Source organism: Mustela erminea, chromosome 19, assembly GCF_009829155.1.
Source record: "Mustela erminea isolate mMusErm1 chromosome 19, mMusErm1.Pri, whole genome shotgun sequence".
NCBI classification, from domain to species: Eukaryota; Metazoa; Chordata; class Mammalia; order Carnivora; family Mustelidae; genus Mustela; species Mustela erminea.
In genome coordinates, this window is record NC_045632.1 from 48,705,195 (window position 1) to 48,730,769 (window position 25,575).

The 25,575-nt window shown below is 47.7% G+C and overlaps 1 protein-coding gene across 1 annotated transcript in view; it reads right to left on the reverse strand.

Moving 5' to 3' along the window:
* FA2H (fatty acid 2-hydroxylase) overlaps nucleotides 1-21,053 on the reverse strand; it is a 48,300-nt gene extending 27,247 nt beyond the window's left edge. The window contains exon 1 of the mRNA XM_032325972.1: nucleotides 20,406-21,053. Within this exon, the coding sequence (XP_032181863.1) occupies nucleotides 20,406-21,053 (648 nt within the window). The remainder of the gene's footprint in view (nucleotides 1-20,405) is intronic.
* Between the last annotated feature and the right edge of the window lie 4,522 nt (nucleotides 21,054-25,575).

Consider the following 25,575-nt stretch of genomic DNA (forward strand, 5'->3'; position numbering starts at 1 on the left):
GCCCTCGCTTCTGCTGGTTCCCAGCTGCTGGGGAGGTATTGTACTTCTTGGGTCTGCCCAAAGCCACAGCTCCCATCTCCTGGACACCCCTGCCCCTTCCCCTGGGCCCCATCCTCCGCCCTCTCTCACACTGAGTTCAGCACTCCCAGACCCAAATTCACAGACGACACAGGAGTTATTCCCGCCAGCTCCCCAAGGTTCCGCCAGTGTCCTCCACATACCTGTCCCTCAACGAGGAAGCCCTTGGGGGCAGCCGGGGACCGGAGGAAGTGTCTGGGGCCAGCCTCTAGTTAGAGATGCTGCAGGTTTGCCTCAAGACTAAGGGACCTGGTTCGAGACCAGGCTCCGTTCTCAACGTGCTATGTGACCCTCAGAACAAGAAACTGCTTATCCCTGAGAGGGCGCCCCGAGTTCCTGCCCTGTCCTCAGAGGTTGGACAGGTGACACCAGTGAGTGAAGCAGGCAGGGTGTGGTTCATAACACAGACTCAGTTTGTTTGCACAAGAAACATGGAGGCATATGCTTCACCTCCACAAGGATAGATGCTCGCTCTCATTTTGGAAACATGAGGTACCATGAAACGAAACAAAACAAAACCACGAGGCACCCTTTTGCTAGAGGTGAAAGAAAGAAAAAAGGAAATGCACTGAGAGCAGTAATGGAAGGTTACTGTCCCTTGGTTTTGAGCAGAGAGGACCGTGGTGAACAAGAGGGGGCAGCCCTGACTTAGGTCCAGGTCAGGTGACGCAGGAACTTGGGGTTGTAAACCTTCCAGTTTCTAAGAAAAGCCAGGAAACCAGCTTTTTAGGGGAAATCTCCAGATTTTTAAATTTGCTTTGCATTTAAAACAAGCAAACAAACAAAAGACGTGGGCCAAACCAAACTGAACACAAACGTGGCACTTGGTCTGCAGATTTGAAATGTCCCGGGGAACCGCAGCCCTTCGGCCTCACGGTACAGCCACAGAAAGGACACGCTCGGGCAGGCAGGAGCCAGGGTTCTCGTGCCCAGAACAGGGAGTCTAGAGAGGAGCCTGGGCTGCACCCACATGGGGCAGGCCCACAGGGTCAGCTGTACCGAGGCCCTGGGTGGGTGGGCTGCCCGAGCTCTAAGCAAGGTCCAACGAGGGGTGACCCTCAGCCTCCTCCACCCTCCAGCCTAGCAGACAGGATTGATTGGCTTCAAGAGGAAGCAGAAGTGGGTGGCAGACACTGATTTCTACCAGTTCTTTCCCCTTGTGTAACTAGAAAGGAGACAAAAGTCTGTCATGGGCAAGGAATCATGGTGGAGACACAGGCCATGCGCCAAGGTGGTTACCTCCAGGGCTCACTTTCCGGTACAGAGGCCTGTTCTGGGTTGAACTATGGCCTGCCCACCCCACCCCAAGTTCCTACGTTGAAACGCTGGCCCCCCAGTGTCTCAAAATGTGACTTTAATTTGGAGGTAGGGCCATTGTAGATGGGATTAGTTAAAATGAGGTCCTCAGCGCACCTGGGTGGCTCAGTGGGTTAAGCCGCTGCCTTCGGCTTAGGTTGTGATCCCAGGATCCTGGGATCGAGTCCCACATTGGGCTCCCTGCTCCAGTAGGGAGCCTACTACCCCCACCCCAACCTCTCTGCCTGCCTCTCTGCCTACATGTGCTCTCTGTCTGTGAAATAAATAAATAAAATCTAAAAAATAAATAAATAAATAAATAAAATGAGGTCCTCAGAGTGGGCCTTAGTCTTACGTGACTGTGTCCCTAGAAAAGGGTGCAATTTGGAGACAGACGCACCCTCAGGGAGAACACCGAGTGAAAACGAAGGCAGAGATGAGGGTGAAGCATCTATGAACCAAGAAAGCTAGGGAGAGGCCTGGAACCCATTCTCCCTCTTAGCCCAAGAAGGAACCAAACCTACTGACACCTTGATCTAGGACTTCCAGCTGCCAGAGCCCTGAGACCACGGAATCCGTCTGTCGCCTAAGCCCCGCTCCCGGGCCGTGGGACTCTGCAAGCCCGGCCAGCTCACACCAGGCCTGAGCCAGTTTCCTTTGGGATCAAGCCAGGGCTGCCAAAGGAGAAGGAATTCAACCAGGAGTGAAAACCACGGGCAGAGGCATCCAGGGACACATGGACAACAAACCTGCGTCTCCTCCTCCGCCGAGGACACAGCAGGAACCAGGGTCTTGTCATCCACACAGCCTTCCTACCAGATCCGCTCAGTCCCCTTCCTCAGGGCCTGGAAAGTCACTCCTCGGTTTTCCCCGCTCAGTTTTCAGAGGAACTGGGAGCGGGGCCGGGGTGGAGGGAGGGGTCAGGCAACCCGCCGTCTTTAGCGGAAACCTTGGCCTCCTTGGCCCTTCCCCTCTGCTGGGGCGCGCGGCCCCGGGGAAAGCCAGGCCACGTCTGCGGTGAGCACCATCACCAGCCCGCACGTGGGGTCTCAGTGGTGTCCTATGGGATTCTCCCTGAGGGGAGGGAGAAGCGGGGGGCACAGAGGCCCCAAGACACTGCTTCAAGAAGTCTCATGTGATGGCTGGGACACAGACAGGAAACTGCTTCCAGGGCTGTCTCTTGAAGGTTCTTCATGCCCTCCTCTGCCTCCTCTGGGAGCACTCCCCAGGAGGCCCCAAAGCCCTGGCTTGGACTCAGCCTTAGCCCCCTGCCCTCCTCCAGGGCCCCAGACTCTGTGGTCCCCAAGGAGGGTTTGCTTGGAGGGTGTCTGTGGTTGGGGAGAGAAAAGAGAACAACAGAGAGCCTGCCCTCTGCACAACAAACAAACAAGCCGGCCCAGAGGCGGTGAAAGGCAGCAGTGTGCGGAGGGCGGGGGCGCGGGGGGCGGGCCGTGGGGGGCGGGCTGGCATAAAGGAATGTTGTTCAGGAAAGCCAGGGCTGGGCACCCAGAGATGGACAGATGGCCTTTTATCCCGCAGCCTGGGTTTGGCCTGAAACCCTTTCTCTGAAATGAGCTGGTGCCCAGGCCGTGTGTCCAGCTGTCCCCCAGCCTCAGGAGGCCCGAAGGAGGGCAGGCTCCGGGCGTCCCACGTGCCTGGGGAGCACAGGGTCCTGGGCAGGTAGGAAGGGGCAGGCCTCAGGGAGGAGGACAGGGCCCCGGCCACAGCGGCGCCCAGAGTCTTCCTTCTGGGTTAACAAGCCCACCCCCGAGGACTCCAGGGACACTTTCAACAGCTAGAAATGTGGCAGCGGGATCTGCTTGCTTTCATTTCTAATAAGCTGCCCTCTGCCAGACTGGGTTTAAATCAGAGGCCAGGCCTGTCCTTAAACGTTTAACATACAGCCTATCTGTACAAACCCCAGGAAAACAATAATAATGCGTGGCAAGTGACGAGGCATTCCAAAAGCACCCCCACTTCTCACCCACCCACGACGGCTGCAAGAAGAGGCGCTGTGCCCGCGGCTGCCCCTGCATTCGCGACAGGAATAAGAAAGAAGAGAAAGCGAGTGGGAAGTGTGTGCCGGAGCGGTGCCCAGCTTCTCCGGCTCAGGGCATGTGGGGGTACCGGTACCCACAGGCCAGTGTGAGCCTCCTGGATCCCTGACATGGGCTCACCTGGTGTGGCTTCTCCTCACGAAACAGTCCCCCTTGGAGGACGTCACCAGAAACCTCAACCCCGGAAGCAGAGGCCAGTCTAGGTGGACAATCCAGGCCATCAGAAAAGGGGCCCAGTGGATTAAAAATACTAAATTTCTCCTCAAATCTCTCTGGCGTCCACCCACAAGTTTTCAGGCTGTTAATGGGATTTTCTACGAGTCCCTGCCATGGACCGTGTGCATCCACGGGGAGCCTCTCCTCTCTCGCCTCTGACCTCAGATGATGGCACCATTTCTAGAAAGGCACCAAGAGTCAAGTGGACAGGTGGTCTTTTTCCCAATGAAAGCCTGACTCTGGGGTTTGGAGCAGTTGGGAGCCTGGGGTTGGGTGGGACAGCGCAGGGGGCGACCTGGGCTTGGTCAGGCCGGACGAGAGGCGCTCCCGGAGGCTCTGCTCCTCAGTCCTGCCTTACAGAATCCTGCCGGGCTCCCCGGCCCCTGGATTTCGACTCCAAGAAGCAGCCTCAGCAGCCTACAGGAAATGAGTTCCCCAGAATCCCTTTTGGGGATCTGATAGGACGTTACTAGATCGTAGTCCCTTCAAACTTAGACCTCAAGGCACCTCAGGGCAGGCTTACAGAACGTGCTATGCACGAGGGAAATACATTTAAACCATCAAAAAAAAAAAAAATACTGTCGCCTCACTGGCCCAATTTCTATGTTAAAATATGTTGTGGTTAATCATGTAACATTCCAATCTGTATGGATTATCCTCAAAATACTGTATTTTCCTGTTCGTATTTATTTTTTTAAAGAATTTTATTTAATTGACAGAGACAGAAACAGAGTGAGCAGGAGCAGAGGGAGAAGGAGTAGGAGAAGCAGACTCCCCACTGAGCAGGGAGCCCAACACTGGGCTCGATCCCAGGACCCTGAGATCATGACTTGAGCCAAAGACAGACACTTAACCAACTGAGCCACCCAGGTGCCCCTATATTGCTGTTTGGTTTTTTTTTTTAAAAGACTTTATTTATTTGACAGAGAGAGAACACAAACAGGCAGAGAGACAGGCAGAGAGAGAGGGAAGCAGGATTCCTGCCGAGCAGAGAGCTGGATGTTGGGGCTCGATCCCAGGACCCTGAGATCATGACCTGAGCCGAAGGCAGCGGCTTAACCCATTGAGCCACCCAAGTGTCCCTATTTTGCTGTTTTTAAAAGGAAAAAAAAACCCACTGTTGACAAATGACTCCATTTATCACTATCCCAGAAACAATATTCCTAAATTCTCCTTTTATAATCTATTTGTTAAAGAGAGATAACTTACTCGTTCTCATTATCAGCTACAAAATGACAAAGGATTATATTGCCAAGAACACGAGAAGGCCCTTAACTGTTTGTTTTGTCAGCAAACCAGAACAACCAACCCCCAAATCAACCTGCCTCGCACCTGCTACTTTTTACAGATTCCAACCTACTGGTCCAAACAATTCCCTCTTCCCTCGCCTGGACCTGGAATCTTCTTTGAGGATGCTTACGTTCAGAGGAGTTGACTGGCTTGTCTCCAGTGGCACAGATAATTCTAGAACACAAGACTGTTGGACTCAGAGCTTATGTCTTCTTTTCCACTCGCATTTAACCTAACCCCAAACCCACCGCATTATCTCTTAAACTAGCAGAATCAGCACAGTTAGCCCTAGAACTAGTGTCTCCTGGGGAGTGCTGGTCTACGTGCCCTGTTTTACGCTTATCAAACACTATGTTTATCCTCATCCCTATAAGGTCAATGAAGGGGATGAAGTCCTTGAACAGCTCTAGGGCAAGCTGTCCTTCTGGGTGGTCAGGGCCTCTCTGATAGAGCCACCACTCAGGGACATCACTTACATACACAGTCTGGTGTGGTCAAGGACAAGAAGGAGCTATTTGTGAACAACACGAGGATACCAGCTTGCTGGACCAGAGTCACCAGATTAGGACGTCATTATCCTAGAGAGAAATACCTTTCAGCTCTGCGGCACAGTTCTAGATGAATGCTGCCCCATAGAATTTTCTGCACGGATGGAAATGTTCTAGATCTGTGCTGTCTGGTATTAGTAGCTCCAGCCCCATATTTCTAACTGAGTGCTTGGAATGTGCGTCATGTAACTGAAGGACTGGATTTTAATTTCATTTAATTTTAAATTAAATAGCCACATGTGGTACACGGCTACCATACTGGATACATAGCTGTGGACTCACACATTCAATGACTATTTGAAATCTCTATGTGAGTGTTTCCTTGGCATTTCAAACCTAATGTGGCCCCAGTGTACGCTGATTACTTCACCCCAAACCTGGGCCTCCACCCCAGGATTCACCATTTCTGTATCTCGAACCACCCAGTTGCTCAAGTCACCTTGGCATCATCCTCAAGTCTTCCCCTTACTCTCAGCATTTAATCCATCAGCAAGTTTTAATGCTTCCGCCGCCACGACATTTCTGGTTCCTAGCCATTTCCTTTGGTCTCAGTGGCGGCTCTGTCAACAACAGCGGTGTCCTCTTAGCTTTCTTCCTGCTTCCACTCTTGACCCCCTTCTGCCTCCCCTCTGCGGCCAGAACAACCTAGTAAAATGCAGACCAACTTTGCCAGTCTTCCACTTACAGTCCTCCAGCCCATTGTTCTTAGGATAAAATCTAAACCCCCTCAGGATGACCATGAGCTCTGCAGAGACAAGGGCCCTGCTTCCCCTGCCCCCACCCCCACCCAGACCACGCTCCTCCTCACCTGCAATGCTCTAGCAGCACCAGAGCCCCCTTTCAGAGGCCACCTGAGTGGCTCAGTCAGTTAAGCGTCCAACTCTTGATTTTTGGCTCTGGTCATGGTGTCAGGGTTGTGAGATGGAGTCCCATGTCAGGTTCCACGCTCAGCGAGGAGTCTGCCTGAGATTCTCTCTCCCTCTGCCCTTCCCCTGCTCGCTCTTTCCCTCTTCCTCTAAAATAAATAAATCTTTTTTTTTTTTTTTTAAGAGCCTTCCTTTGGGTATAAAACACCACCAAGTCATACCATACTCCAGGACTTTTGCACTTGCTATTCCCTCTGCTTAGGCTTTTTTTTTTTTTTTTTTTTTTAACCAAGTTCTCCTTTATGATGACCCCTTGTCATCCATCAGATATCAGCTCTTCAGAGAAGTCACCCTAGACTCCTCCCATCAGAAGTTCCAGCTGTCACTCTGTCACAGCCCCCATTCTGGAATATATTATCTATTCTGTTGCATAATACATATACACATAGAGACTCTTATACATACACATATATAAAATACCCTATTATAGCTCTTATCAATCACCTATAACTGTCCTATTTGTCTCCCTCCCTTCACCACCGGCAGGTGCACCCCAGGAGGGCAGTTACAACATGTCTTTTTGTCCCAAGCACCAGAGCTCAGTCTGAGCATGAGGAGACTATTGTGTTTGTGCAATAAACACATATACAGGGTTATATTAAAACAGAGGAAGAAGACGTGGGGTGAACAAGGTGACTCTGCACACCCCTGAGACCCCCTGGGGCCTTTGCCAGCCTAATATGTGGGGACTGTCCATCCCTGACTGGGGTGAGTTCCCTGGTCCAACCCTGCCCCTGTCCAGGTGAAGACGGAATGAGGGAAGAAGATCGGAACAGACCCCCAGACCCTAGCTGGGGGGGAAGGGACAACAGCGAGGGACCAGGATGTCACCACTCCCCAACTCCCCCAGGGTGCGTGGCTTTGCCTAAGAGGGTCTGAGCACATAGCCTCTCAGGTTCTGAAGACATCCATCTCTCTACAGGAATCTACGTTTTCTTAACAGAAGCTGGGGCTGGGGGTGCTTGTAGTCATCCTGATTCTGTTCAACATACATGTTTGGTCTCACAGATCTCCTGCGACCAAACCCTGTAGGGATGCAGGGAATGATGGAGCTGAGGCCGGGAGAGTTTAAATTACTCACACAGTGTCACATAGTCAGTGGGACACACAGCTGGACCAGGGCACAGGTCTTGGGCTGCAGACCCGAGGCCCCTGCTCTTTCTGGCTGCGTTGGGGAGAGGGTGGGTGGACTGCACAGCTGCTCTGTGCCAAGCCGTATGCTCAGAGCTTGGGGATGCCGATGCTTAAGTAATCCCGAGAGATCTGCCCACTGAGCAACTTTCACCCTTCCAGTTTTCCATCCCATTTTCCCTCTGTCCGTAGCTTTCTAGAACAGAGGGCAGCAAATTTGACAGAGCTTCTGAGCCACATGGCGTGCTTGTTTATTTTTTATTTATTTATTTTTTAAAGATTTTATTTGTTTATTTGACAGACAGAGATCACAAATAGGCAGAGAGAGGAGGCAGAGAGAGGAGGAAGCAGGCTCCCTGCTGAGAAGAGAGCCTGATGCGGGGCTCGATCCCAGGACCCTGGGATCATGACCTGAGCTGAAGGCAGAGGCTTTAACCCACTAAGCCACCCAGGCGCCCCGGCGTGCTTGTTTAAAACACAGATTTCTGGTCTTGTCTCCAGAGTCTTTTTCCTTTAAAGATTTATTTATTTATTTATTGGGTTGGGGCAGAGGGGGAGAGAGAAAAATCTCAAGCAGACTTCCTGCTGATTACAGAGCCTGATGCAGGGCTTGATCCCACAACCCCAAGATCTTGACCAGAGTCAAAACCAAGAGTTGGACAACTTAACCACTTGAGCCATGTCATCTAGGTTGTCTGAGTGGCAAAGTGGTTTAATGATATCGGTACTGGGCAGAATGGTGTCTCCAGCCCCTACCCCAACACCCAGACCAAATTCATGTTCACCCGGAACCTGTGAATGTGATTTTATTTGGAAACAGGGTATTTGCAGATGTAATCCTGTTCCTTAAGGTCATACTGGGTTAAGGTGGACTGGAAATCCAGTATGACTGGTGTCCTCAAAGGAGAGGGGGAAATTTGGAGATGCAGAGATACAGGGAAAAGTGCATTTGTGCAGATGGAGGCAGAGATTGAAGGGATGTACCTGTAAGCCAAGAAACCAGGAAAGAGGCAAACAGATTCTCCGTCAGAGCCTCAAGAGGGAACCAACTCTGCTCATACACCAATTTCAGACTTCCAGTCTCTGGGACTGAGATGAAACATTTCTCTCATTTTAAGCCACCTCCTTTGGGGCACTTTGTTACGACTGCTCTAGGAAAGTAGCACAATATTACTAGAAATGTGATGCTTTGTTGCACGTAACAGTTCAAGTGCTGTTGCTTTATTTTTCCACTGATTTAAGAACATACATTTCTCTGGTATGCCTGTAATGTGACTACTTAGTTTTTCCCCAGTGTTTTATTATTGAAAAATTTTAAACTGCAGTCAAGCTGAAAGAACCCCTCTACCTAAGTCCTACCATTTATTCATATCCTACGGTTCTTTTTAAAAACAATCTTTAAGAGTTTGCATATATTAACACCTAACACGTGTAATCATAAGGCATATCCAAAGGCATGATTACTAAATAAATGTGAAATTTATTTGCCTCCCTTTAAAAAAATTTGGGTCTAATTTCCATATAGTAAAGATGACCTATCTTTCTTTTTTTAAAAAAAGATTTTATTTATTCATTTGCGTGAGAGATCATGGGCTGAGGAGGGAGAAAGAGAGAGGAACAAGCTGACCCCTGACTGATCAGGGAGCTGGACACCAGGACTCAATCCCAGGACCTTGGGATCATGATTTGAGGCAAAGGAAGATGCCTAACTGACTGAGCTACCCAGATGACCCAAAGATTATCAATCTTAAGTGTATAGTTTGATAAGTTTTGACAGTCATATGCTTCCTTCCTTGTACCCAATGTCCAAATCAAGATATAGAACATTTCCACCATCCCCAGAAGACCAGGAATCTGTTTTTAAGGAGCTCGTCTTTTGATGTTGATGAAGGAAGGTGGGGCGACAAGAATCCAGTTCCCTCGCCAGAGGGCCAAGAAGTATGAGATTTACAGCACTTTGCAAGAAGGACCCTAGGTTCCCTGCCAGTAAACGTGACTATCTCACTGTTCTTCTAGCTTCTAACCACAGGCTGTGGGTGGACACAATACCAGGAAGGCACACAGGACCACCCATGTCCACAATTCTAGCCACAAGCCCGCCTCTACACACTCTCCACACCCCTCCCCACTCCTGCCTTCCCTGCTGAAATCATTACCATTCCATGGCCACTAGGACACCCACTTTGGATGCTCCCTTCCCTTCTAGTCTTGGTGACTAGGGCCTGTCGCCTGCGTGGGCTTCCTTGAGTTGCTTACTCCCTGCTTTGGCCACATGACCTTGGTGTCCAGGGCATGCTAGACAGCCCCAGCTGTGAAAGTCAGACTGTTTCCCCAAGGCCAGCAACAAGGCCCAGAAATGATGCTCAGACCCTGTCCGGCCCTTTGTTTTCTCTAGTGGAGCAGGTGGGGGCAGAATCCTGGCTGGAATGGAACAGAAGGAAGACGGAGAGAAAAACAAAACAAAACAAAACAAAAACAAAAACTAAAGGCTGAAACCTAATAAAAAATTAGTGGTTTCCATGGTACAGAATAAAGCCCCAAATGGACCAAACCATATCTTTGAATGGTTGATTTATGATAAAGGTGTTTTTTAAACCATGGGAAAAGTGATTATTCCATAAATCTACTGGGATAACCAGTTGGTCATTTGGAAAATATAAACCTAAAATAATCTCTATTTTGTTCCTTATACCAAAAAAAATTTCAGGTAGATAATAAATTCAAGAAAAAACAAACAATAACAAAAACATTAAGCATAGCATTATTAGCAAGATACAAACATATTTAAGATTTTATGTATTTTAGAGAGAGAGAAAATATGTGTGCAAATACCTGTGAGCAAGGAGAGGAGCAGAGGCAGAGGGGGAGGGAGAGAAAGAGAGAAACTCAAGCAGACTCCATGCTGAGCACAGAGCCTGACATGAAGCTCAGTCCCACGACCCCGAGATCATGACCTGAGCCAAAACCAAGAGTCAGAGGCTTAATCGACTGAGCCACCCAGGCTCCCTGATACTAAAATATATTTTTTAAAGATTTTATTTATATGACAGAAAGAGAGAGAGAGAGAGAGACAGCACAAGCGAGGGGGGAGAGTGGCAGGCATAGAGAGAGGGACAAGAAGGTTTCCTGCTAAGCAGGGAGCCAACCCAATGCGGGGCTCGAACCCAGGACCCTAGGATCATGACCTGAGCTGAAGATAGATGCTTAACTGACTAAACAACTCAGGCACCCCTGCAATATATTTTATGTATAAAATCTTCAAGTAGAGGTGGTCTTTCTAAGAATGATAAAACAGTATGTTTTACAATATAGATATTTTAAAGGTTTAAATGGAGAAAAAACATTAAAGGAGTCAAAAGACAGATGAAAACTAAAGGACAAATACATATGATAGAAAATGGTCTAATATCCTTCATATATAAAGAGTGATTATAAATCAATAAGAAAAGGATCCCCCTTGGTTAAGGTTTGTCCCTGTGTATGTGCAGTGGAAATACAAGGGACCTTGAGACCTGCCACATTCTAGAATCTCTTAGAACTACACGTTTCTCATCAAGCTATTAGTTCTAGAAGGATCATTATTATCCAAGTGTTCTTTTTCTGAGTTCCTGGAGATTCAAGTTGCAAAGGTCACCAAAAATCACCTTAACGTGCAACTATCTGCAAGACAACTGACCATTTATGAGTTTAGTTCATGCTTAAACATCAACCCCTGCCTCCTCCCAGATCCCCATAGTCTACTCGGCAAAGTGATGGTTGGGGTTGCTGTCATCCGATAACATACAATGTAACAAAATGCAAACCCACAACAAAGTGAAATTGAAAATCAATGCCAAAATCCAAAAATTTCATGAAGTCAATGAAGTGGAAAGAAAACCGTTTAACTCGCAATTCGAATACAAAATAAGGATTTGGCAAAGTTAGGCTGTTTAACACTGAAACACAGGCAACCAGCAAAGGATGAGGCTCTTCAAAAGAGAATGAATGACCTGTTTATCAAAGGATCAAGAAAGATCCCTAGATCTTAAATACTCTTGCAAAAAGACTCTTAATGTGTGGAAAGCCAGTGTGAAGTTTGGAATGCCACATTGTGCTTTCATACACTTTTGCCAGAAAAACTGCTCATGTGCACAAAACCCACATGACTTGATTTATTTGTTCAATCTAAAAACCTGCACACAAGTGCAATCTTAATTTGGTTGTCAGGTTAAAATAAATGAAAAAATTTTTTTTCAGTTTCATTTTTGTTTTAATTTTTTTTTAAAGTAATCTCTGTGCACAACTTGGGGCTCAAAGTCATGACCCTGAGATCAAGAGTCTCACGTTCTACCAACTGACCCAGGCAGGCACCCCTTCCTTTCCATTTTTAAAGATAATCAGTTCCCGTCTCCCAACCCCATTCCATTTTCTATGAGATCTAGTCTTCATTGAAAGTAGATTCATTTCAAGTGGCCTTTTTTCTTAGGAGTCAAGACCTTCCTATTTAGGTCCAAGGAACAAGCGAATTTTTTACAGCACCCTGTTTGCAACGTGCAAAAGCCATTACACTTGGCATGCCAATGGGTCTTCCCTGGATAAGAGAAAACAAGCACTAAGGCAGGCTACTCTAGCCTGGTCCCTGGTTTGGGGGAGTGGTATATAGGGTCACAGAAGCCGTCTCCAGGCGCCCCAGTGCGGATGTCCTTTATTCTTCCATGGCAGCCAGACTCACAGTGTGGGCCTTGAATTGACTTAAAAATTTTTTGAGGTCTGTCTTTCGTCTCCGTGGATAAATGAGGCCCGTTTCATAGACTTTTGTTATTATAGAAGACTAAGGACTAGGGGCACCTGGGTGACTCACTTAAATGTCTGCCTTCGGCTCAGGTCATGATCCCACCGTCTTGGGATCGAGCCCCATGTCAGCCACTCTGCCTGCTTGGGCACAAGTATGCTCTGTTGGATAAATAAATAAAATCTTTAAAAAAAAAAAAAAAGACTAGAGCTTAGTGGCTCAGTGGGTTATTATGGACCACGGACATTTGGAACTTATAAAACTAAAACTATTACTAGAGATCCACTTTCCAGTGGGAAATCTGAGCTAAGCACTGTTGGGAAGGTTCTAGGGGCAAAGAAGAATGTAGAGAACTAGACTAACTTTTAAATTCTATTCCCTTTAAAGGAGAAATTAAGACTACTTCACATAGATACTTACCAACCAAGTCTGTTGTAGATCGCAAGGTTGACCTGCATAGTCACGCATTCTTGTATCAGCAGAATTTCTGGCTGTTAGTTTTCCCATGACAGGACTTGACGACATATTTATATGCATCACAGTCCCCCAAATTTGCTTATCTGGTACCACTACTTAAATACTTTGCAATATACTATCAAGGCAGGAAAACAAAATATTTGGCGAACTGTGCCTCACAACAAAAAATCTTGAGTATTGGGCGCCTGGGTGGCTCAGTGGGTTAAAGCCTCTGCCTTCAGCTCATGTCATGGTCCCAGGGTCCTGGGATCGAGCCCCACATTGGGCTCTCTGCTCAGCAGGGAGCCTGCTTCCTCCTCTCTCTCTGCCTCTCTGTCTACTTGTGATCTCTGTCTGTTAAATAAATAAATAAAATCTTTTTAAAAAATCTTGAGTATGAAGTTTAAATATCATATCAACCTAGATGAGCAGCATAGAGAAGACAGAGGACCGCAGTTCCAAGGATATATCCTTTAGAGAAATTTCCATGAAAAGATGCAGGAAAGAGTACACAGAACTGGAAATCCAGGCATCCTGGGTCCTGCCTGTGCACGTCATACAGGCACTGAAAGCCACATGGGGCTGGCCACAGCCCTGAGAGCAATGAGAGCTCTCGACGGGCATTTTCCATGACCGACTTCATGCCCACCCCTACAGGGGACTCATGGGCATGCGTGAATGGCAGTGGCTGGTCTAGAAGACACTGGCCAGCTCTCTGGCTGAGAATAACCGGGGACCAAGGCAGAAATGAGTGTGTCCCTGGATAGCCCTGCATCCTTTCCACCAAACTCCCAGGCCTTTCAGCCAACAAAGAGAAATTGGAAAAAGATTTTTTTTTTAAACTTTGTAACTCTTGAAGTATCTTGTGTGTGCTAAGATGACCACTTTCCCTTTCCATTATTTGTAGGTTTCGGTTTTCCAAGCAGCTCACTCATTCACCGACTCAAACATTCATTCGTTCCTGTTGGCATACATCGGCGAGCTAGTGTGTCCTAGAGGAACCCAGATGAGTCAGACAGTTCCAGTGTTCAGAGAGTTTATGGTTTAGTCGGCGAGATTGGACACAGAGGGAAAAACACAGTAAATAAGGAAGAACGTTATGAACTCTGTAACACAGGTGCAGGCAAAGGGTGAGAAGCTCTGTGTAAGAAGCGGGCACTGGAGCCGGACCGAAAGGGTGTGGCCGTGGGCAGGCCCTAAGAGCTTGGGAATACTGCTGTGACAGGACAAAAGTCCCTTCAGGAAAGGTCACAGGCCCGGGAGTGCGGGAGAGATCTGCCCGGGAGACTGTTACAAGAATGAGTTTAGGGGGGCACTGGTCAGAGTGGGGCAGCAGTGGGGGGACATCCCAGAAGGAATCCGACTAAGGATGCTCATGAGGATTAGAGCGTGGTCTGTGCCAAGCCAGCCACTCTGTCTTCCAGTTATTCTGCATTTTTTCTTTTCTACAGCCTATGGCTTCTCGAGGACAAAGAAGACAGTGCAGACAGTTGCCATCAAGATTAAGGAAGGGGCGCCTGGGTGGCTCAGTTAAGGATCTGCCTTCAGCTTAGGTCATAATCTCGGGGTCCTGGGATCGAGCCCCACGTTGCACTCCCTGCTCAACGTGGAGCCTGCTTCTTGCTCCTTCCCCTTCCCACTCCTGCTCTCTCTCAACTAAAGAAATAAAACCTTTATTTAAAAAAAGTAAGGAAAACACGGATAATCTCCTAGACATAGTACTGAATGGAAACAGCTATCCAGGAGAGCACACGTTATACGGTTCCATTTAACCTCTGCAAACTTCTCTGTGAGATGCAGAGCACGAGCAACTAGCGAAGAAGCCTGAAGACAAATCACCAGGGCTCCAGGTGGTGAGGTAGGTGCAGCGATGCACCTACCTGCCCCCCAGTCTATGTCCCCACAGCTGGGACCCGGGAATTTGTTATCCTACGTGGCAAGAGGGAATTTGCTGATGTGATTAAGTTTGGGACCCTGGGAAGGGGAGATGATCCTGGATGATCCTGGTGGCCTTAGTGTGGTCACAAGGGACCTTAGAAGTGAAGTGTGAAGGCAGGAGAGTCAGAGAAGAAGAGACGTGAGAGCAAAGGTTGGAGAGATGCAACTCCTGCCTGGGGAAGCCAAGTATACCAGCAGTTTCTAAAAGATGGAAAAGGGGGTCCTTGGGTGGCTTGGTTGGTTAGACATCCAACTCTTGAGCTCAGCGTTGTGAGTTCAAGCACTGTGCTGGGCTCCACGCTGGGTGTGGAGCCTACTTAAGAAATAAGTAGATAAAAACCACTGTTTAAAATAAATAAACAAATAAACAAACAAATAAATAAAAGCTGGAAAAGGCAAGAAAATGGATTCTTCCTTAGAAACTTCAGAAGGAAGCCTGCTCTGCTGACTTATTACTGACTTCTGAATTCTGGAACCATAACAGAATACCTCTGCGTTGCTTGAAGTCACTGAGCTCCTGGCGATCTGTTAGAGCAGCCACAGAAAACTCAAGCAGGTGTAGAACTAAAGGATGTGGTCTCCAGAAGCCAAGTGAAGAAAGTGTATCAAGGAAAAGGAATGGTGACTGCATCAAGAGTTGCTTCCAGAGCAGGTGAGGTAAGGTGTTAACTGGTGACCGGGTTTGGTGAGGCAAAGGTCCCGATGACCCTGGCCAGGGGAGTCTGAGTGCTGGGGTGGGCACTCTGAGTCTTCCTGCACTTAGCTCTCCTATGCTATTGGATTACTCAAGCCCTGAGGTTCTGCGTGGCCAGACCCCCAAAGGCTGGCAGAAACACTCATGGGAGATACTGCTGACTTCTCCGCCGGAGAAGGACGCACCCTGTGGGATAAGGACCCAGTGCCCAGTCATCTGGACATCAATTATGCCAACAGCACTGGCTGGGCAGTTGAGGTTTGTTTTCCTCCAGGGTCTTCTCGAACAGAGGGCTTCTATCCAGAGGCATGTGGTCCTCCCAAGTACACACGTGTATGTGTGTGTGGGGGGGAGTACGAGCCACCCTTTCACAGTTATTAGCCTCTTGACGGCAGGTTTGGAGTGAGGGAACGATTCTGGTTGAACTACGATAAAAGCTGTCACTCTCTCACTAGAAAAATGCACAGTCCCATTCACCAATCCCAGAAAATGATCCAAAGAAACAGGGATTAAGAAGCTCCACTTTTGGGGCGCCTGGGTGGCTCCATGGGTTAAACCCTCTGCCTTCGGCTCAGGTCATGATCTCAGGGTCCTGGGATCAAGTCCCACATCAGGCTCTCTGCTCAGCAGGGAGCCTGCTTCCCTTCCTCTCTCTCTCTGCCTGCCTCTCTGCCTCTCTGCCTACTTGTGATCTCTCCCTCTCTCTCTCTCTGTCAAATAAATAAATAAATAAATCTTAAAAAAAAAAAAAAAAAGAAGCTCTGCTTTCTATATTTTCCAGAGTATGATATGTACTCCACCGATGGGACCTGGGATGATTTTAGGAGATACAAGGGATAAGTATTTCTTATCTGAGTAGCTCTCTGTTTTCAAGTGCACGTAAAACTTGTGATGTCACTGGTATTATTGCCTAGGATGAGTAAGTGGGAAAATAGAAAGTGAGTCTACCTAAAGATAAATATTAAGTATAATAGTTCAAGTGGTATACCAATTTAGGGGGAAAAAAACTTGACAGTGATTCATGGACACCCCAAGTCTGGGAAACACAGTATCTATGACCTTGGGAGGAGATTTGAACCCAAAGCACTTTCCTTTCCTAATTATTTCTTTTAAATGCCGACTGGAGCTCAGGGGCACCTGCTGGGCTCGGTTGTGCATCTAACTCCTGGTGTGAGCCCCGGTTTTGATCTCGGGGTTGTGAGGTGGCTCCCCATGTTGGGCTCTGTGCTCAGTGGGGAGTCTGCATGAGATTCTCTCCCTCTGCCCCTCCCCCTGCTCGCATGCTCTCTTTCTCTCTCCCTCTTTCTCTCTCACTAAAATAGATAAATAAAAGGGCGTCTGGTGGCTCAGTCATTAAGCGTCTGCCTTCAGCTCAGGTTGTGATCCCTGGGTCCTGGGATCGAGCCCCTCGTCGGGCTCCCTGCTCAGCAGGAAGCCTCCTCCCTCTCCCACTCCCCCTGCTTGTGTTCCCTCTCTCGTTGTGTCTCTCTCTGCCAAATAAATAAATAAAACCTTTAAAAAAATAAAAGAAAATAAATTAGATATATAAAATCTTAAAATAAATAAATAAATGCTGGTTGCAGCTCGATAAATGGACCTCACGCCCCACTAACGACATGAGCTACAGCGAGAAGAACTGAGTTTGCAGTGAGGAGGTTGACCGCGCCCCCTCAACCCCTGTGGGTCAGGATGAGAAGAGGGCTTGATTTCTCTGCTTAGCCATAGCCCTCTCACTCGCTCTAGGTGGGCAGCTCAACTTCCTCAAGTGCAAGACCATGGTCACAGCAGACCTTGTTTCATCCTGACAGTATGTGAGCTCAAACGAGTTTGACTTGTTTTGTGTGTGTGTGTGTGTGTACATATGTATATCTTTGTGTGAGTGTGACTGTGTGTTAGAGTACCTAGGGGTGTATGAGGAGGTGTGGCAAAATGGAGAAGAGGGGAAACCAAAGGGACCAGACCTTCTTCCTGGAAATTTCACAGCGGAGCTCCGGGATGCTCCCCTCCAAGGACTACACTGGGGAAGAAGGACTGCTAGAAGGAGAACCACTCAGAAATGAACTTCAGGGGCGCCTGGGTGGCTCAGTCAGTGAAGGGTCTGCCTTCTGCTCAGGTCGTGATCCCAGGGTCCGGGGAATGAGCCCTCCATTGGGCTCCCTGCTCAGCGGGGAGCCTGCTTCTCCCTCTACCCCTCTTGGCCCTGCTCAGGCTCTCTCTCTCTCAAATAAATAAATAAAAATCTTTTAAAAAAAAGAAAAGAAAAGAAAAAAGAAATGAACTCCAAACAAAAGGAGCTGGTTAATGACATTTCCCTTTCCCATCTCCCCTCCTGGTCCGCACGTGATGGGAGCTGGGCTCGAAGCTCCCCGCATGTCAGCATCTCTGGTCTGGCAGGAGGGGAGAAGGGAGGGGAGGAAAGAAATATGAAGGTTGCTTGAAAGGCTGAGCCAGAAAGAAGGACAGAGATGTCTCCATTCGGGCCATAAGAAGAGAGCTTCTCTCTGTACGGGATACTCCATTCCAGACTTCTCCTCTGACTACCTTCTCCCTCAGTTTAAAGACAACACTATACTAGTTTCCAGAAGGGAAATCCACAGACAGAAGCTGACAGGTAGCTGGAGTGTTGGGTAAGTATGGCTGCTGGTCAAGTTTGAGCCTTGGGTCTGTAAGCATGTTGTCAGTTTTTAGTTTTTTCCCCACATCCTCGGATTGGGGCTCAGATACAAGGATGACTGCAGCATGGCCGCATTGGGACTCTGGCTAACAGGTGAGTGCAGGGGTAGGAAGCAAACTTGGTCTCCATATTCTCTGAGTCCTCCCTGAGGGTCAGGTAAGGCAAAGCAAAGCGGAACGAAGCGAAAGCAAACCAGTGTTGGGTGCTTAGCAGAGCTGGGAGGTAGAGCCATTGAGGGCTGCTGGCCTGGGGTGATCCTTGCTTTCTGGGAAAAGAAGCCTCACCCTAAGGCCCCTGTTCATAGGACCCAGTTCCAGTGTAGGATGGCTCCCATGAGGCATCACAAATCTGTACTCTGCAGTTTGATTCCAGCCTCTCGTTTCCTGCACTCAGCTTGAGTTGTATCTACAGCTAAACCTCTCTGCCCCTTCAGCATGACTTGACGCCAAACACCAGCTGCCAGGATTCAGATGGGCTGCTGCTGCCGAATGCTGAGCCCTCGTATTTTACCTATGAAATCTCCCAAATTCAACCCCATCTCCCCTTGGCTACGTGGTAGTCTCCTGCCTGGTCTCCTCACACTCCCTTGGGCTCCCTCTGTTCCTTCTTGGCTCTGGAGCCAGGGTGTTCTTCCAAAGATGCAAATCTGACCACACGACATCCCTGCTTGATTGCATCCCTTCCCTGGTTTCCTGTCGTTCTTAGAATCGGGTCCCAAATCCATCCCGCAGCCTAGGAGGCCCGGCATGGCATGACGTAGCTCTTGCTGATCTCTGGCCTCCTCCCGCTTCTCTCTCCTTGCCCACCAGCCTCTAGCCACACTGGTTTTATTTGTCCCTTGACTGTGCCAAGTCCATACCCTTCAGGGCCTTCTTTACACATGCTGTTCCCTCTGTCTGGAATGCGCATCCCACCACATTTGACCAGGCGAACACCCAAACCATCAACTAACTCTCAGTGCAAATGTCACTTTCTCAAGAAAGCTCTTGAACTCCTCACCTCCAAATCCACATTCTGATGGTACCAAGTGATGAAATAATTATTGTACCTTTAGTATGTTCCCTGATTAGCCTGTTAGCTCCGATAAGACTGCATTGGTTCTGTCCATTGGCACCTCCTCAGTGCCTAGCTCCGTGCTGACAATTATGCAAGGACCAATGAGTGAGTGAATAAATGATTTACACATTAGACTAGACAGTGCCATGTGGAGCCACCAGGAGCAGTGAGAGACACGTCCATTTATCCAAAGATCTAAAAGCACTTGCTGGGACCACTCTGAAAACAAGAGGTAGAAGCAAGCAACAACTCTTGGCTTAATGCCCAAGCATGATGGTCCCACGGTCACCAGTCCTATAGCCACACCTGGAGTGAGTTTGTCCGTAGATCAGCCTACCTGGGGCCCTGTGGTTGGAGCAATCCCCTGTATCCCAAGATCCTTGGGATGGAGATAGCATTGATTTCGGAGTTGGGTACATTTGGCTTTCCCACTAACTAGTTCTTTAACCTTAGACAAATTATAGAGCCTCCCTGAGCCTCAGTTTCCACACCCTAAAATAGAGATTAAAAAAAACTTATCCGAGGATCAGTTGGAGACCTAAATAGCATCACAAGGTGTCCTGCAGGGCAGCAAGCGGTTCACAGTGCTAATCCCCATGCCCACCCCCTCTCCCCCACCCAAACACTAGCTTACCCCTGTCATTTCGCCTTTTTGGACACCCATGCCAGCATGCAAGACAGGAAATAAAGGGAGGTCTGAGGGATGGGAGGACAGAGTCCACCCAAGACACTGCCCCAACCTCTCCACCTACCCAAGGGAAGCCCTAGTGCACCAGGAAATCCAAACTGGCTGAGAAGGATAACTGATCTGTGACTACTGGAGGCAGCAGGAGGGTGAGATGGGGAGGGGAGGGCAGCTGGGGCTGGAAGCTATTATTCATCAGAAATGAAGAACAGATGCAAAGAGGGAGAGGCTGATGAGGGAACAGGAAGGAAAGCCTGGGAGCGTGAGGGGCTGGTAAAAGGTGATCCAAATTGTCAGAGGGCAGAGGCTGCACAAGGAACAACTAGGAAGGAGGGAGTAACTTGGGAGGTGGTGGTAGAAGTAGCAGGTGGAAGAGCTGGAGCAAGGCTGGAGAGGAAGGGCAAGTCCTGGTGAGGGGGTGGGTAGTGACCTGTTACCTGGAGAGAAGGGGAAAGCGAAGCTGAGGGCGGAGGCTGTCACCTTGGGTCCTCCTAGAGGGCAGGTGGACCGGGCTTGCCAGTGCGTGGAGAGTGGGGGAGGGAAGAAGGGGAGCAAGGGGGGTGCGGTGAGACCCCGGGGCCGGATGTACCTGAGGGTCTCCTTTCAGATCGCCCACGTAGTACTGCTCCAGCCAGCGGCGCGCGTTGGCCGAGTGTCGGTGCGGCGGCCCGTCCAGGTCGGCGCTAACATCCTCGCCAGCCCGCGCCCGCAGCAGCTGCTCGCCCCCCGGGTGGTGCCGCACGAAGCCAGTGAGGTCGTAGAGGCGGGCCCCGCAGCGGACCCAGCAGGCGCCGGCCGCCAGGCGCCGCTGGACCTCGGCGGGCGAGAAGGACACGGCGGGGGGCGGAGCGGGGGCCATGGCGGGAGACCGGAGCTCGCAGCTGGAAGCCCGGACTTCTGCTCGGCGGCAGCCCAGCTCTCCTCTAACATCCCGGGAGCCCGGACCGTCTTGACGGGCCGTCCGCCACCGCACCTGCTCATTTGCATGCCGCCCTCCCATTGGCCGCTCGGCCGGACGCTGCTCGAGCCCGGAGGCTCCCTCTTCCTCATTGGCCGAGGGGAAGCCCGAACGACCAGAACTGGGCGGGCCACCCGCTGCGGGCTGCCAGCCAGGTGGCCCTAGGCAGGTAGAGGGCGCGCCCGCCAGGTGTGTCCCGTCGCAGGAGGAGAGCGAAGGGGACGGGCAGAGGCAGGCGGAGCAACTCTTCCTGTCACGGGTGGCTGCATGGACGGACATCCTTGGTGGCCTGAGCGCTTTTGGAATAACTCTTGCTGCTGCCCTTTGGGAGAAACTTGGCCGTTTTCGATTCTCAGGCTCCAGGAGGGGGCGAGGAGTGGGGAGGCAGGGCGAAGACGAGAGTAAGGTGACTGACTCTGGGCTCGGGACCCCCAAACTCCATAATCACAATCTATAATATTTTAATGTGATATTTAAAAACTCCTACCGTTACACAACAGCCGCGAGTGTACTTAAGGCCACTGTACACTTGAGAATGTTTAAAATGGTAAATTTTAGAGACATATTTTATCACAATAACAGTATGATAGTTATCACAATATATAATAAAGTTGTTTGGTTTTTGTTTGTTTGTTTTGACAGAGAGAGAGGACGTGAGCAGGGGAGGGGCAGAGGGAGAAGGAGTGAGAGAAAACCCGAAGCAGGCTCCATGCCCAGCACGGGTCCCACTGGGGCTCCATCTCACCGCCCTGAGATCGTGACCTGACCCCATCTGAAGCCTCACCCAACTAAGCCGCCCAGGTGCACCTATAATAAAGAATTTTTTAAAATCATGTTTTTGTAAATAAAGCTTTATTGGAACGGGGGCTAGTGAGGCAAGAGAAGCAAGATAGTAAAGTGCAGGGTTGGATCTTGTCCTTGATATTTAAAATTTTGATATTGTGTTCATTGTGGATTATTTTTTGCCTTAATTTTGAATTAAATGCTGCATTGAAATATTCTTTGTCTTGATTATGAAGTTTTTTTGGCATGGGCATAAATTTTGCACCCTGAGTGACCGCCTCCCTTGCAAAACTCTAATCTTGCCCTGGGCAGAGGACCCCAAGGGGAGAATAGAGAATCCAGCTGGGCTCTGTCTCTCTTAGGAAAAGTTATTTTCAGGGTCACTCTTGTTTATGTTCTGGGACTGGGCACCTCTGCCCAGCCAGCACTGGGAGAAAGCCTGGGCCACCCCGATAATAGATGTGCCCAAGGTCAGGATAGTTGTCCTTTCCTTCTCCCCTTCCAGGCCTCTCCTGGTGCATCTACAGGGAGTAAGCAAGACTTAGGCTGAGTCTATGGGTCTGGAAGGAACTCCTGTCCAAAAGGCCTGGAGACCTTATGTCACAAATGGTGCTTTTTACAAGTGGTGAATGCAATGTCACCCTCACCTCATTTCCACACCTTCTCTGTTCCAAATACCTTGCATGTGCCAAGGCAGTCAGGCACACACTCGCAGGTGTCCTCAAGTACTCCTTGCTGACAATATCTTGGAGGAAAACTCCGTTTACATTTCTCACCATTGCCTTAAACTATTATCTGAAGTTGAACAAGTAGTTTAAGGCATATATTCAGAATCATAACACATTTCTTGCCATAGTAATTCCAATTCTAAAAAATGTGACCTTATGGATATATTGAATAAGAATTATGTAATGACATTAATTGCAACACTGTTTACAGACTAGAAACAACCCAAATGTCCACCATGAAGGAGGCCTGACTAAAAACTAAATGAGCATGCATTCACAGACAGTGAAATGCTTTGTAGCCACTAGGAAGAACGAGGTAGATCTGCATGCACCGATAGAAAATAATCTTCAGGACACTTTAAGTGGAAAACAGCAACTGTGTATGGTATGCTAACAATTATTTTGCTATTTTCAATTCTTTAATCTTTATAAATATTTGAATGCAAACAAAAGAGCCTTTGTAGGTTTCAAAGCAAAAATAGTACAATCAACTCAATGAATTTGCCTCCCAAGGGCTGGGACATTACAAAAACTCGCACCTGCCTCTGTACTCCAAAACCTCCATCTCTCTACCTCCTCCCAAGAGATAATCACTGTCTTGACTTTTGTGCTTATCCTTCCTTGGCTTTTTAAATATTTTTATTACATCTATGTATATGCCTATACAATATGTTATTTAGGTAAGCTTTGTTTTGAGTTTTATGAAAATCACCTGGTACTGTATTTTGCTTTATGTGGCCTCACATGTTTGACTCAATATCATTTCAAGATTTATCCTTGTTGCTGAGGGTCACTGTAGTTCACCAGTTTTTCAGTCCAGGGTCATATTCCACTATATGAATTTATTTATCCATTTTTTTTTTACTTGAAGTTTTTATTTTTTCCTTTTCTATTTTGAGCATTCTTTTTTTTTTTTTTTAAAGATTTTGTTTATTTATTTGACACACACAGAGATCACAAGTAGGCAGAGAGGCAGGCAGAGGAAGAGGGGGAAGCAGGCTCCCTGCTGAGCAGAAAGCCCAATGTGGGGCTCGATCCCAGGACCCTGGGATCATGACCTGAGCCAAAGGCAGAGGCTTTAACCCACTGAGCCACCCAGGCGCCCCTATTATGAGCATTCTTGTACATATGGGGTAGAGTTTCTACAGCTTCTGTACCTACAGATGCAGGTGTTGGGTCATAGGGCATGCGAGTTTTCCAGTTTACAAGATAATATAAATTAACTTCTAAGTGATTATACTATTTTACATCCCCATGAAAGACATATAAAAATCCCTAGCCTCGGGGTGCCTGGGTGGCTCAGTGGATTAAGCCTCTGCCTTCGGCTCAGGTCATGGTCTCAGGGTCCTGGGATCAAGCCCCACAACGGGCTTTCTGTTCAGCAGGGAACCTGCTTTCCTGCCTCTCTCTGCCTGCCTCTCTGCCTACTTGTGATCTCTCTCTCTCTGTCAAATAAATAAAACCTTTTTTTTTTTAAGATTTTATTTATTCATTAGACACAGAGAGATCACAAGTAGGCAGAGAGGCAGGCAGAGAGAGAGAGAGAGGAGGAAGCAGGCTCCCCGCGGAGCAGAGAACCCGATGCGGGACTCCATCCCAGGACCCTGAGATCATGACCTGAGCCGAAGGCAGCGGCTTAACCCACTGAGCCACCCAGGCGCCCCAAATAAATAAAATCTTAAAAAAAAAAAATCCCGGGCGCCTGGGTGGCTCAGTGGGTTAAGCCGCTGCCTTCGGCTCAGGTCATGATCTCAGGGTCCTGGGATCGAGTCCCGCATCGGGATCTCTGCTCAGCAGGGAGCCTGCTTCCTTCTCTCTCTCTCTCTCTGCCTGCCTCTCAGTGTACTTGTAATTTCTCTCTGTCAAATAAATAAATAAAATCTTTAAAAAAAAAAAAATCCCTAGCCCTAATTCTAGGTACCAGCCAAGGACATCACTTATATTCAACATTGTACTAGGGGTCCTAGATAGTGATAGAGGGAAAGAAAGGAAAGCAAAGAAGAAAGAAAAGAAAAGAAAGAGAGAGAAAAGAGAAACAAAAGGCATAAAGAGCAGAGATGATGGTTCAAAAATCTTTCTACTTGTAAATAACATTATTGTTTACATTGAAAATGTCAACCAATTCACAAAGCAACTAGAACAAATAAATAAGTGGATTTAGCAAGTTCACAAGCTCCAAGGTCAAAATGCATAAATCAATGTGTTTTAATTACTGGCAGTGAACAATTGCAAAATGAAATTTTAAAATCCCACTTATAATAATGTCAACAAGCACAAAATATATAAGAATAAGTTAGACAACGACAAGTAAATCTAAGGCTTCTAACTGAAAACCACAAAACACCGCTGCGAGAAATGAAAGTGTTCACAGATACAAGTTCCAAGTTCATGAGCTGAGAGAGTCACTATTAAGATCTTAAATCCTTCAACTGTTCTAAGCATTCAACACAGTTTCGATCATAATCTGACTTTAAGAAATTGTTAAACTATATAATTAGTTTATATATATATAAATTATTATATATATAATTAGTTTATATATATTATATATATTGAATTATATATATGTAATTCAATTACTATATAATTGAAATTTGCTAAGAGAATAGAACTTAAGTGTTCTCATCAAATAAATAAATAAATGACAAGAAAACAAAAGGAAGGGATGCTTGGGTGACTCAGTTAAGATTCTACCTTCAGCTCAGGTCCTGATACTGGGGTCCTGGGATCTCGTCTGCGTTGAACTCCCTGCTTAGGGGGGAGTCTGCTTTTCCCTCTGTCTGCCATGCTCTCCCTGCTTGTGCTCTCTCTCTCTGACAAACAGACAAATAAAATTTTTCTAAAAAAAAAAGAAAAGGAAAGGAAAAATTTGACAAACTGATAAGTCTTTTATATTTTTTTATATATATAGAAAAAGAAAATAAAAGGGAAAAAATGACAAACTGGTAAGTCTTTTATATTGCCACATACATTTTAGGATGTATGTGGCAATATAAAAGACTTAATGTATGTGGCTTATTGGTTTCAGGGGTAGAATTTCGTGGCTCATCAGTTACATATAATACCCATTACCTTTTATCTTTCCTAATGGCTTCTTTTGAAGAACGTGGGTTCTGGTTTATCATAAAGTAATTTGAGTTATCAGTGTTTTATTTTATGATTGGAGTGTTTTGTGTCTTACTTAAGAAATATTTGCCTACCAACAAATAACAAATACATTCTTCTATATTATCTTCTAGAAGCTTTCTTGTTCTACTTTTCATTATTAGATCTCTATTCTACTTGAAATT